The 13,781-nt window shown below is 38.6% G+C and overlaps 1 protein-coding gene across 2 annotated transcripts in view; it reads left to right on the forward strand.

Moving 5' to 3' along the window:
* CENPF (centromere protein F) overlaps window positions 1-13,781 on the forward strand; it is a 62,567-nt gene that overhangs the window by 30,817 nt on the left and 17,969 nt on the right. For both annotated transcript variants that reach the window (XM_006155828.3, XM_006155827.3), the window contains exons 12-16: window positions 49-3,440; window positions 4,340-7,186; window positions 9,451-9,603; window positions 11,997-12,170; window positions 12,480-12,641. In XM_006155828.3, the coding sequence (XP_006155890.1) occupies window positions 49-3,440; window positions 4,340-7,186; window positions 9,451-9,603; window positions 11,997-12,170; window positions 12,480-12,641 (6,728 nt within the window). The remainder of the gene's footprint in view (window positions 1-48; window positions 3,441-4,339; window positions 7,187-9,450; window positions 9,604-11,996; window positions 12,171-12,479; window positions 12,642-13,781) is intronic.

The following is a 13,781-nucleotide window of genomic DNA, read 5'->3' on the forward strand; positions in this document are numbered from 1 at the left end:
AATGTTGGAAATTTTTTTTTTTTTTTTTTTTTTTTTTTTTTTTAACAGCCAAGAATCTCTCTCAGGAAACCATGTTAAGAGAGCTTGAAGAAAAAGTAAATCTGCAAGAAAACTCTTTGACTTTAGAGAAACTGAAGGTTTCTACAGCTGATCTGGAAAAGCAGCAAGATCAAGACCTTTTGAAGAAAAGGGAATATCACATTGAACAACTGAATTATAAGTTAAGCAAGACAGAGGAAGAGTATAAAGCTTTACTGAGTACTTTGGAGTTAATGAAGAAAGAATATAAAAAATTGGAAGAAGAGAAAGCTCTGTTTTCTTCTTGGAAGAGTGAAAATGAAAAACTTTTAAATCAGATGGCATTAGAAAAAGAAAGCTCACAGAGTAAAATCAATCACTTGGAAACCCTTCTGAATACGCACCAAATAAAAAGTCATGAATATGATGAGAAAGTAAGAACACTGCAGATGGAAAGAGAAAGCCTAAATGTCGAGATCAGAAACCTTCACAGCGTGATAGACAGCAAGTCTGTGGAGATAGAGACACAGAAACAAGCTTTTGTAGAACTACAGCAGAAAGCTGAGGTCTCAGATGAGAAACATAACAAAGAAATAGAAAATATGTGTCTCAAAACTTCTCAGCTCACGGGGCAAGTTGAAGACCTGGGTCACAAGCTTCAGTTACTGTCAAGTGAAATAATGGACAAAGACCAGCAGTATCAAGACCTGCATGCTGAATATGAGGGCCTCAGGGATCTGCTAAAATCCAAAGATTCTTTTCTGGTGACAAATGAGGATCATCAGAGAAGTCTTTTGGCTTTTAAACAGCAGTCCGATAAGAATGATTCTTTTGCAAAAATTAGAGGAGAACAAGAATGCATGCCTTCAGAAAAGAGTGAGTGCAATTTAGAAGTTGACCAAAGTCCAAAAAATTCAGCCATCCTACAAAATAGAGTCGTTTCACTTGAATTTTTATTAGAGTCTCAAAAGCAGATGAACTCAGATCTGCAAAAGCAGTGTGAAGAGTTGGTACAAATCAAAGGAGAAATAGAAGGAAACCTTATTAAAGCAGAACAGATGCATCAGAGTTTTGTGGCTGAAACAAGTCAACGCATTAGTAAGTTACAAGAAGACACTTCACTTCATCAGAATGTTGTTGCCGAAACGTTAGTTGCCCTTGAGAACAAGGAAAAGGAGTTCCAGCTTTTAAACGAAAAATTAGAAACTGAGCAAGCTGAGGTTCAAGAATTAAAAAAGAGCAACTATCTACTGGAAAACTCTGTAAAGGAGTTACAACTTTTATGTGAGACCCTGAGCTCAGAGAAAAAGGAATTAAGTTCTGTTATTTCTCTACACAAAAAACAAATTGAAGAGCTAACCCAAGAAAATGGGGCGCTCAAGGAAATTAACGAAACTTTAAATCAAGAAAAAGCGAACTTTGTCCAAAAAAGTGACAGTTTTTCAAACAGTATAGATGAAAAAGAAAGAATTTCAGAGTTTTCTGATCAGTTTAAGCATGAAAGACTTACTTTACTGCAAAGATGTGAAGAAACTAGAAATGCATTTGAGGATCTTAGTCAAAAATACAAAGCAGCACAAGAAAAGAACTCTAAATTAGAATGCTTGCTAAACGAATGTACTAGTATTTGTGAAAATAAAAAAATGGAGTTAGAACAGCTAAAGGAAATATTTGCAAAGGAACACAAAGAATTCTTAACAAAATTAGCCTTGGCTGAAGAAAGAAACCAGGTTCTAATACTAGAGTTGGGTACAGTACAGCAAGACAGGCAATCTGAGATTGCACATATCCAGAACAATTTCAAGAGTGAGACTGATGGTTTAAACCAAGAAATTATGATTTTAAAGGAACAGCAAAATAAGATGCAAAAAGAAGATAATGGCTTATTACAAGAAAATGAGGAATTGAAAAAATTAATGCATACTAAACATGAACATCAAAATCTAGAAGTGGATCCAATAAGAGACTCCATGAAAGACAGCAAGAATGAGATAAATAAGCATAATTGTCAACGGCAGGTAGATCTTGAGGTTAAGGACCTTTTTCTAGACAGTTACAATACACAGTTGGTACATTTAGAAGCTATGGTAAGAAATTTGGAAGTCAAACTTCTGGAAAGTGAGAATGAAAAAGAGTGCTTGCAACAAGAACTACAGAGAACTAGAGGAGAATCAGAAACTAAAAGTTCACAAGACACACAGTCACAAGAAATCAGTAACCTTAAAGACTGCGAAAAAGATACAGAAGAAAAGTATATTTCAGTGCTTCATGAGTTGTCGACAAGCCAAAATGACAATGCACACCTGCAGTGCTCTCTGCAAACAGCAATGAACAAGCTGAATGAACTAGAGAAAATGTATGAAATACTGCAGATCGAAAAACTTGAACTAGTGTCTGAGCTGAATGACTCAAGATCAGAATATATCACAGTAACTAATAAAATGACAGAAGAGGTAGAGAAACTGGTAAATGAAGTTAAAATATTAAACGATAAAAATAGTCACCTTCAAGGTGACTTAGTGACAGAAATGGCAGAAGGTGAATTCGGTGAACAACAAAATGAGAAGTCTGTGTCTTTGAATCCTATGGAGGATAGTAATTCCTATGAGCGCTTGACATTGTCAAACAAAGAAGTTCAAACGCACTTTGCTGAATTACAAGAGAAATTCTTGTCTTTACAAGGTGAACACAAAATTTTACATGATCAGCACTGTCAAATGAGCTCTAAGATGTCAGAGCTCCAGACCTATGTTGACAAATTAAAGGCTGAAAATTCAGTCTTGTCAGTGAATCTGAGAAATGTTCAAGGTGACTTGGTAAAAGAGATGAAGCCAGGACCTGAGGAGGAGCAAATTCTGTCACCGTCATTTTCTTGTGTAACTGACAGCCCTAATCTTACACGATTTGGAGAAGGCTCTCTTGACAAAGATCTTTTAGAACAAACAGGAGAAACATCTCTTTGGAGTGACTTAGAAGGGAATGTTTCAGCAAACCAGTCTAATGTAGGTGAAGTATCTTGTAGCAGTTTGGAGGAGGAGGAGAATCTGACTAAGAAAGAAACCTCTTCTGCCCCAGTGAGAAGTGTTGAAGAACTAGAGATACTCTGTCAGATGTATCTGCAGTCCCTCAAGAATCTAGAAGAGAAAATGGAAAATCAAGGGATTCTCAAAAATAAGGAAATTCAAGAGCTGGAACAGTTACTAAGTTCTGAAAGGAAAGAGCTCGACTGTCTTAGGAAACAGTTTTTGTCAGAAAATGAACAGTGGCAGCAGAAGCTGACGAGCGTGACCATGGAGATGGAGTCTAAGTTGGCAGCAGAAAAGAAGCAGACAGAACACCTGTCAATGGAGCTCGAAGTAGCACGACTCCAACTTCAAGGACTGGATTTAAGTTCTCGGTCTTTCATTGGCACTGATACAGATGTAAGTACCTGGGATTTACATGTTGGTTCTCTAATGTGACTAGTTGAATTGGAATAAAAATTAAGTGTAAATTAAAACATTTTTAAGGTTCAAGGAAATATTAAACAAAATATACTATTTTAAAAAGAAACCAGAGCTTTAGGAAAAATACCCATGTAGATAAGAGGGGGGACAACCATAGTTACTTAGAACCTTGTCCTTTCCAGTGTACTAGCTTAACTAGCAGTACCATATAATTTATGGGTCTCACTTGACTACCCCTAACCCCATCTGCCTCTAAGGTAGGAAGGGTAGGTCATGGTCGGTGGCAGCAGGAGAAGTGATGACTTGCAGATCCCTTTTTACAGGTGAAAGTGAGGCTCAAATGTGTAATTACCCAAGAAAGTACATAGTAGGTACTGTTAAATGACTGAAACCTATGGGCAGGTATCTGGTCATGAAGCCATGCTGCCTCCTCTTATGAAAGAATATTATAAATGCTGAAAATGGAAGGTGAACATTTGAACAGAATGTTAGCCTCTCATTTGTTAATCATAATCATAAAGAGAAAATTTACTTTTAAGCTACCTAGATGTTACATATTTTTAACATTTAAGCTCCCAAGAATATTTCTAACAAGAAAATATTAAATAGAATACATTGCAAGCTAGTTGAAAAACTGATCCGAAGGATTTTTCTTCATAATAAATACCTCATCCAGTGCCTTCCCATAGGAGCACTTACTGAATATTTAATCATGTTGAATATTTGGACAAAGAGAGGAGGATTTGATGGGAACTAGGCCATTTGAAGAGATGTGTTTAGTAGAAGTCAGTTTCTATAAAGTAATAAGTAAGGCTATTTATTCTATTTTGATTCTTCTTGAAAAATAAAATTTTTGTTATTTATTACAATTACAGGTAGTTCGGGGCCAAAATGAAAGCTGTGATATAACAGAATCTGATGAATATACATCAGAAACTACAGAAAGAATACCAAAGCAGGATATTTGTCAGATTTGTGATGAAAATAATCAGCAGGACCTCAGTCTTGAGACCAGGGAAATAACTGAGACAGAGACAGTCAAACTTAGAGGAGAATGCTGTAAGGAACAATCCCCAGAAACTAACTGTGATGTTCCAGTGGAAGATAAGCCCCAGGGCTGTCCAGAATGCATTTCCCAATTGTCACTATCTGGACCTAGTGCTTTGGTACCTGTGAATGCCCTGGGGGATCAGGTAACCATCCAGAATCTCCAGCTACAGGTAGAAGAGACATTAAGTGAGAATCTGAGGTTACTTCATGTGTTAGAGGATCGTGACAAGAAAGTTGAAAGTTTGTTAAATGAAAAAAGAGAGTTAAGTGCAAAACTTGATTTGCAGGAAGTACAACTAACAAACAAGATCGAAGCGTGTATAGCATTAGAAAAAATTCTTGAAGAACTTAAAGAAAAATCAGATTTAAGTGAAAAATTGGAATCTGTGTCTTGTGATAACCAGGAGTTATACCAGAGAGTAGACACTTCAGACAGCATGAATCCTCATTTAGAAATGGGCCCAAATAAATTGTCAGATGAAGTTATTGACGATAGTGTTGCCAAGGTGGATGACAACTGTAAAAAGAGCTTGCTTGATATGGAAAATGAACTGAACAGGATAAAATCTGAGAAAGCTAGCATCGAGTGTCATGCCCTCTCCATGGAAGCTGACTTAGAGATAGTTCAGACAGAGAAGCTATGTTTAGAAAAAGACAATGAAAGTAAGCAGAAGGTTATTGTCTCTCTTGAAGAAGAGCTCTTAGTGGTCACAAGAGAGAGAAACCGGCTTCATGGAGAATTAGATACTGTGTCTAAAGATAACAAAGAACTGGTTGGAGTGTCTGAGAAGCTGAAAGAGAGAGTACAGGAGCTCGAGTCTCATCAAGGTGCATGTGTTGATCGCATTCAGGTCGTAGAGGCCGAATTAAAGGATAAAACAGAACTTCTTCAGACTTTGTCCTCTGATGTGAGTGGGCTGTTGAAAGACAAAACTCATCTCCAAGAACAACTGCAGAGTTTGGAAGAGGACTCACAGGCACTGTCTTTGGTAAAACGTGAGCTGGAAAACCAAATTGGACAATTAAATAAAGAAAAAGAATCACTTCTCAGGAAATTTGAAAGCCTGCAGGCCAGACTGAGTGAATTGGAACATGACAAGCTAAATGTCTCCAAAGCCTTGGAAGCAGCACTAATAGAGAAAGGGGAGTTTGCAGGGAAGCTGAGCTCAACGCAAGAGGAGGTGCACCAGTTGAGAAGAGGCATTGAGAAACTGAGAGTCCGCATTGAGGCTGATGAAAAGAATCAACTCCATGTTGTAGAGAAACTGAAAGAAAGAGAGCGTGAGAATGATTCGCTTAAGGATAAGGTTGAGAGCCTAGAAAGGGAATTGCAGATGTCTGAAGAAAACCAAGAGCTGGTGATTCTTGATGCCGAGAATTCCAAAGCAGAAGTAGAAACCCTAAAAACACAAGTGGAAGAGATGGCCAAAAGCCTGAAAGTTTTAGAATTAGACCATGGCAAGGTAAGGTCCGAGAAAGAAAACCTAACTGAACAATTACAAGAAAAACAAGATCAAGTGTCAGAATTGGACAAAATGGTCTCTTCATTTAAAAGTCTATTAAAGGAAAAGGAGCAAGCAGAAATACAGATGAAAGAAGAAGCTAAAACTATAGTGGAGATGCTTCAAACACAATTGAAAGAGCTAAACGAGGAAGTGAAAGCTTTGTATAATGACCAGGAAGGCTGGAAGGCTGAAGAACCGAGCCCAGACACACCAGTGGAAGACGTGGATAAGAAAATAAATAGTATTGAAAAGCTAAAAGCCCTCATAGAAACTGATGGAAAGAAGCAGCGCCTTGTCATAGAAAAACTGAAAGAAAGTCAACATAGTGCAGATTTGCTGAAGGATAGAGTTGGAAACCTTGAAAGAGAGCTAGACATATCAGGGAAAAACCAAGAGAGTGCAGTTCTCGAGGCTGAGAACTCCAAAGCTATGGTAGAGACCTTAAAAGCAAGAATAGAAAAGACAGACCAAAACCTGAGTGATTTGGAATTAGCTCTCACTGACATAAGGTTAGAGAAAGAGAATCTGATGAAAGAAAAACAAAAAGAGCAAGAGCGAGTATCTGAATTAGAAACATTAAGTTCTTCACTTGAAAATCTGCTACGAGAAAAAGAGCAACAAAATGTACAGTTGAGAGAAGAATCTACAGTTGCAATAGAGATGGTTCAAGCAAAATTCCAAGAGTTAAGTGAAAAGGTGTCAGACCTGTGTAATGACCAAGAAATCTATAAGGCCAAAGTACAGAATCTGAGCAATCAAGTAAATTCTCTTGAAACTGAGAAGGCTAAGTTGCTACAAGACCTTAACAAGGCCAAAAATAATGACAGTGTTTTGCAATCTACTGTCAAGGACCTCATTCGAGAAGTAGAAGATGGCAAACAGAAAGTAGAGAAGAAAGATGAAGAAATCAGTAGATTAAACAGTCAAATTCAAGACCAAGAGCAGCTCCTCTCCAAACTGTCTCAGGTGGAAGGAGAGCAGGAACTATGTAAGAAGCAGAATGTAGAACTGAGAAATCTGACAGTGGAATTAGAGCAAAAGATCCAAGTGCTGCAATCCCAAAATGCCACCTTACAGAACACTGTAGAAGCACTGCAGAATTCTTACAAGGATATAGAGAATCAGCTTGAATTGACAAAAACAGAAAAAATGTCCTTTGCTGAAAAAGTAAGTGAATCTATTCATATTTTAGTGCATAGCTTAGGAGAGAAACTATTGATATTTCCTTCTAGTTGGTGGCTGCCATCCATATTGGACCAAACTTTGTAAAGGCTTTATGTTTGTGAGGTCCTAAATTGCAGGAACATTGAGTGGACTGGCAGTTGGGATATTGGGATTCACTTGAACACATTTGTGTATTTTTCATGGATTGCACCAGATTTAAAAAAAAAAAAATGAAGATTTTCTTTGCCATAGGACTTGTGTGCTTGCTGGAAAGAGACAGAGAAAGTGAGAAGGAAAGTGAGAAATTATCCTCCATGGGGATATGGCTACATCACAAATCCCTTCTCTTGGAATTTTGGATACTCAGGTTTACATTTCTGGTGTGATTTTCAAGTTACTAGGTCCAGGACTCAAACCAGAGTTAGCCATGTTGGATTCCAGTGCCTTAACCACCATGCTACCTGCTGGCCCCTTGTTTTTGTTTTTAAAAGGTTTTTTTTGTTGTTGTTGTTGAGAGAGAGAGAAGTAGAGAAAAAGAGAGAGAGGTCAATAGGATCTTACCACACTGCAGTCCTCCCCTCCAGCCTTTCAGCCAACTGGGATCACAGGCATGCACAGGTGGCCAGATGTGTTCAGGTTGACCCAGGATTTGTACCTGGGGCTTCCATATGGCCTCAGTATCATGCAGCAGTTCCTTGGTACCTGCCTCACTATGGCTGGGCCTGGACCAAACTTTAACATGGCATATCCAACGAGAAACTTTATAATTCCTGGTCCTAGTTATGTTTTCTATAGTATACCAGGGTAATCTCCACAAATTCAGTTAGGAACCACTGCCATAGACAGTTTAACAGAGACTAGTTAGGGGACAAGCACATGGTGTAATGGTTATGTTACTGGACTCCATATAGTCAACTGCTGTTTGAGTCCTGGACCTTAGAAGTCACACTGGATGCATGTGTGATCCCAAGATCCTGAGAAGAGAACAGAGGAGAAGGGATTGCGGTTTGATCATGTGATCATCCCTCCTGGGGGTGATTTCTTGCTTTCTGTCTGTCATTGTCTCTCCAGCATATGTGCATGCCCTATAGCAAAAGTCTCTCTTTAAAAAAAAAAAAGATACTAGTTAGAATCACCCAACCTAGCTTTTTTTCCTTCAGGAGAAAAACCTTTAGGATACCGATGTAATTATAATCAGTGTTCATGGCTCCCAGGATGTTTCTTAGGGATTTTGGACTTTGAATTTCCTCTCTTTTGGTACCTTCTTTTTTTGTAGTTTCCAATTTTGTTAGCTGGTGATTAAAGAGAAGAACTGCCATCGAGAGGCTCAGTTATTACAGAAAAGTTTTGACTTAATATGCTTACTCAACTGATTTAGGAAAGTGATTCCTTAAAATTGTTATTTAACAAATATTTTTTAAAAAGGAGTATGTAGAAAATACTTCATTATCACTTTGTATTTTCCAGCAATATCAGGTTCTTGTGTATCTCTCAAGAGATGACAGTTAGTGTTAAGATGAGACAAGGACCCACAAGTGATGTGATGGTTAAGGCACTGGATCCCACATAGCTGACTTTATGGTTTGAGTCCCAGACCTGGCAGCCTGAAAAACAGTGCTGAGTCTATATGTGTGCATGCCCAAAATCTGGAGAGGAGAATGGAGGAAAAGGGATTGATTGCACATAGCCACCCCCCGCCCAGGGGGTGATTTCTCACTTTCCCTCTCTGTCTCTGTCTGTCCCTCTCTGGAAAGCACATGTGCTCTATGGCAAAAAAACCAAACAAACAAACAAAAAACATGATGGCACAACTGTAGGAGTGTTTCAGTTTCAAGGGGGGAATATGCAAACAATAGAACTTTAATTGGTTTTAACTAATCTTAGGCATGTTTCTTGTAGATTAGGATGGCATTGGGGACATTAGTAGAGATCCAAGAATTGATAATAAACTAAGATACTGCCTTGTATAGTATTCTCTAATGTTTAAGTTTAATTGAAATTAATACCTTTATGAAAGGTTTTAACACTTAGTAATATTATCTTTCTTTGTCGTTCTTTTGCTTTTTTGCTGTCGTTCATTAAATCTTTGCTGAGGAGAAAAAAGTTAAGCTTACCAGTAGTTTTTGAGAATGTTGAGTGGATTAATAAAGAGAAGATTAGCCAGGCTTCATTTTATTATTAAAGGCTAAAGTAAATGTCATGAATATGTTGTATCAGAGAGATAAACATGATCCAAAAGCAGATTCTAACGAAAGATTAAATTTCAGGTAAACACCATGACTGCAAAGGAATCTGAGCTGCAGAGGGAAATACGTGAGATGGTACAAAAAAGGACAGACCTAGAAGAAGAATTCAGTGGAGAGAAAAATAAACTAACTAAAGAATTAAAATTATTGTTGGAAGAAATACAGAGCAACAAAGTAAGTTTCTTTGTGACTGATTCATTGCATTCTCAGAAGCCTCCTTGTTGGTTTCTGGTTCTGTGATGTACCAAACTCTTTTTAGCTTTTGAAAAGAATAACCTGCATTTGAGTCATAATCAGACTTATAGTAGCCTTCATTCTTTAGGACTGCCTTGATCCAAGAAGGTGTTATGAGAGGCTTCTGGACACAAGAAAACACCTGTCTTAGAGCGTAACCATGTTTTCATGAAGAGTAACCCTGTGCTACATTAACTTACATCAGAAGTAGTTGTCATGTAACTTTCAACAGGTTTATTTGCTTTCCTCACCTACCTCAGCTTACTGGCTGGAATGTTGCTGGAGACTGATGAAAGAATTAACAAAATAACAGATGGAAAGTCACAGTAAAATGTTAAGTTAGAGCAATCTTGCCAGGCTGTGTCAGGGCAGGGTTAATTCGGCATTTCTGTAACATGTGGGCTGTTATCTTCCGCCACTTCCACTGCTGTTCCCATAGCAGACCTTGCTAAGTCATATCCTCCCTTTTGCTAGATCTCCTAATATGGTCCTAGGTTTCTGCAGCCATGCAGACAGAGCTGGTAGAGACATGAAACCTGTTTGCTCAACCTGGTTAAGCTATAAACTTCTCTTTATCCATATGGTTTTCATGCAATTCTGCCCCTAAGTAGTACTTAGGAAAGGACAGCAAAATAAAAGATAGTCATGATTGTGACCCTGAATAAGCACAAAAGGTTGAAATGATATATGCAGTATCCCGTTTAAGGAGTTGGGGAAATGTGTACTTTTCTTTACAGAAAGTATTTAATTTATGAGAATTGAGAAGTTTTGCCATTTAATCTTAGCAGTTGATGTAGGGAGTTTTCTGGTAATGCTGCGTAGAAGGTGTTCCAGTGAATGGTATATGATTACTGCATCTGCTGAAATCTGTTTTGGTACTGCAGTTTGGGAGTACCCTAAGTGTATTGTTATTTATAGTTCAGGTATAGGCTCTGCTAAGGGAAAAATTGGATGTTCGACCTCAGGTCCACACATGGCGAGTGTGCTAAGTCTGTAATAACTTTACCTATTCATTCTATAAATAGGAAAGGCTACTGAGGTCAGGAGACAGAATGTCAAACAAAGCTATCCTGTGGTCCTTACAGTCAGAACTTACAATGTAGTCACACAGTAAATCAAGAAATCATGATAAATACATAAAATAACCATAAACCAGTCAGTGCCATTATGGATGTAAATAAGATTCTTCACTGCAGAATAATTGGGAAATGGGGGGTGGGGAGGCACACTAATACAGATTGGTGGCCAGAGAATGTCATCTCTATGAGGAGTCAGTTGTGCCAAAAATCAGACAGACAGGAGACTCCTAGGTATAGAGAAGTGGCATGGGAAAGCTGTGAGATTAGCGAGGTCTTTGTATAATTTAGAAATTGAAAGGAAGCCATTACGGCTGAAGCCAGAGGGAAAATGACATGGAAAAAGATGGAGTGGTAGAAGGCTATGGAAGGTTTAGGACAGGATTATCAGTCAGTCTAGTTCAGTTTATAGCTACTATTAACAAATTGTGGGAATGACAGAAGAGGAGAGAGTGTGGCTCAGGGACTAGCCCAAAAGGAACTTCAGTGCACAGATAAGATGGAGGTAGAGGAGCCAGCCAAGAAAATTAAGAAGCCTCAGTGAAGCAAACCAGGGAAGTGTGTTCTAGAAGTCAAGAGTTGTCAGTGACACCACTACTGTGTAGAAATTGGGTGAGGTGAGCTCTGAAGAGTGTGCCTTGGGTTTACAACATGGGGGTTGATGATGCCAAAAAAAGTTGTTTCAGGAGGAAATGGGACAGAGCTGGATGGGATGGGTTGAAGAATGAATGGAAGATGAGGATGTGGACACAGTACATACAGAAATACCTTTTGGGGGTCAGGCATGACCTGGATTGGGGTTTTGGCATTCTTTCACAATGGAGGGAGGGGTCAGAAAAGTTGAGGGCTTTCAGAAGGAAGCTTAACAGTGATAGAACATGGAGGAGAACTGGTTCATGGAAGAAAACAAATCTTGAAGGGATTGAAGAGATCAAGGATTATTGTAATTTAAAAATTTAATTAGTAAGCCTAGAAGTATAGGGTGGCTGGTCCTTGACCTAGTTAAGATGAGTTTTAGAGATTGTGTAGGCATGACCTTAGAAGTGGTTGGATGGGAGCAGAAGAAAATGCCAGTGGAGGTGAAATCATAATTTAAAGTGAATACATTGCAAAGGAGTGATCACAGCATTATCTTATATAGATCTGGTCTTGCCCATGAGCTGCTTTTTTCTCCATAGTACTTTATTTCCTAAAGTATATATCCAGGTCCTTAATTATAAGGAAGCACAATTATGATTTTAGTAATTTTCTGTTTAGGGTCAATTGAAGGAGCTCATGTTAGAAAATAGTGAATTGAAGAAGAGTTTGGATTGTGTACACAAAGATCAGGTGGAAAAGGAAGAGAAAGTAAGAGAAGTGACTGAGTATCAGCTACAGCTTCAGGAAGCTGAGAAGAGACATCAGACTTTGCTTCTGGACACAAACAAACAGGTAAATACGGAGTTTTGTTATTGGAGGAACTGGAGAGTATGATTATTACAGAAATAAGTTTTTTTGCAAGAAGGTAAATATTCTGCATTGTTATTTTGCTGTATAATTAGAGTCTCATGTCAAATTCACTATCTTCTCATTTACCTGTCTTATTTTATCACTTTTGATATTTAAAAAAATATCTTTTTATCTTGAAGTATAATAATAGAGTTGTAGACTTTGAAATGGTACTTGGAACGACAGGTTTTTATTTTCCTTAGAATTTTTTTAGCTGAGTATCCTGACTAAAGTGATATTTTCTTGCCCTAGTACCAAATAGAAATCCAGACTTATCAAGAAAAATTGACATCTAAAGAGGAATGTCTCAAATCACAGAAGTTGGAGATAGACAACTTAAAGTCTACTAAAGAAGAACTCAATAATTCTTTGAAAGTGACCACACAGCTTGTAGAAGAATTGAAGAAAGCCAAGGTATGTTCACTTCTCATTGCCTTGTGACTTAGGAGGTTCATACTAATAGCCATGGTTTTAATGGTATAGAATTAAATGGTTTTATATTGATTTTATGAAAATGTTTGAGAGTCAAATTGATGCAGTTCATCAGTTTTCTCCTGAATCTTAAAAAATGTCAGTGGATGGCCAGCAGTCTCATGGCTTGAAAAAGCTTTATATCCATTGCTGCTTTTTTTTTTTTTTGGAGAGATTTTTGCTATAGGGTGTGTGCGCTCACCCCCCAGGGGGGATGGCCACGCCGCAATCCCTTCTCCATTCTCCTCTCGGGATCTTGGGCACGCACACACACATGCCTGGCATGAGTTTTAAGCCACCGGGTCTGGGACGCAAACCGTGGTCAACTACGTGGGAGTCCAGCGACATAGCCATTACGCTAACTGCTGGTCCCCCCATTGCTTCTTGAGTCCTCACAAGCTAGAGAGTGTTAAACACTTCTGGAGGGGAACATGAAGATTCAGCCACATAGCAGTTTACAGCAGGCCTTACTGGCATAGGGAACAATTTGGTGGGCAGTTCCAAAGTCTGGATTGATTGTTCTCCAAGTTCAGGTGTCACTAGATGCACTTCTTTGTGGCTTATAGGGAGATCAAGGTGTGGCAGTACTTCTTGGTCAGGATATGTGAATATCCTCCTCCTCTCCATGAAAGAATCATGAAACTTCTTACAAACCCCATCTCAGGATTGTTAGTCTGAAGATGGTACTGTAGGTATTCTACCTGGAAAGGAGCTGATTTGTTTCCTACAGATATTTTCCATAAGATGAATACCTCCTAGAATCTGCAATAATAAATGGAAAATAATTAGGTCTTTGTAGGAGGATTTAAATTATTCTTGTTTTTAAAGAGATTTTTGCTAAAGACATGTGTGTTCAATAGAGAGAGACAGAGAAGGAAAGTGGTCCCTTGAGGGAGGGGGATGGCCATGCCGTAATTAATCCCTTCTCCATTCTCCTCTCGGGATTTTGGGCACACGTGCAAATGCACCCAGCATGCGCTCGCCAGACAGACAGAGACAGAAAGCAAGAAATCACCCCCCAGGGGGAATGGCCACGCCGCAATCCCTTCTCCTCCATTCTCCTCTCCGGATCTTGGGCACACA

Source organism: Tupaia chinensis, unplaced genomic scaffold (assembly GCF_000334495.1).
Source record: "Tupaia chinensis unplaced genomic scaffold, TupChi_1.0 Scaffold000473_1, whole genome shotgun sequence".
Taxonomy (NCBI): Eukaryota; Metazoa; Chordata; class Mammalia; order Scandentia; family Tupaiidae; genus Tupaia; species Tupaia belangeri.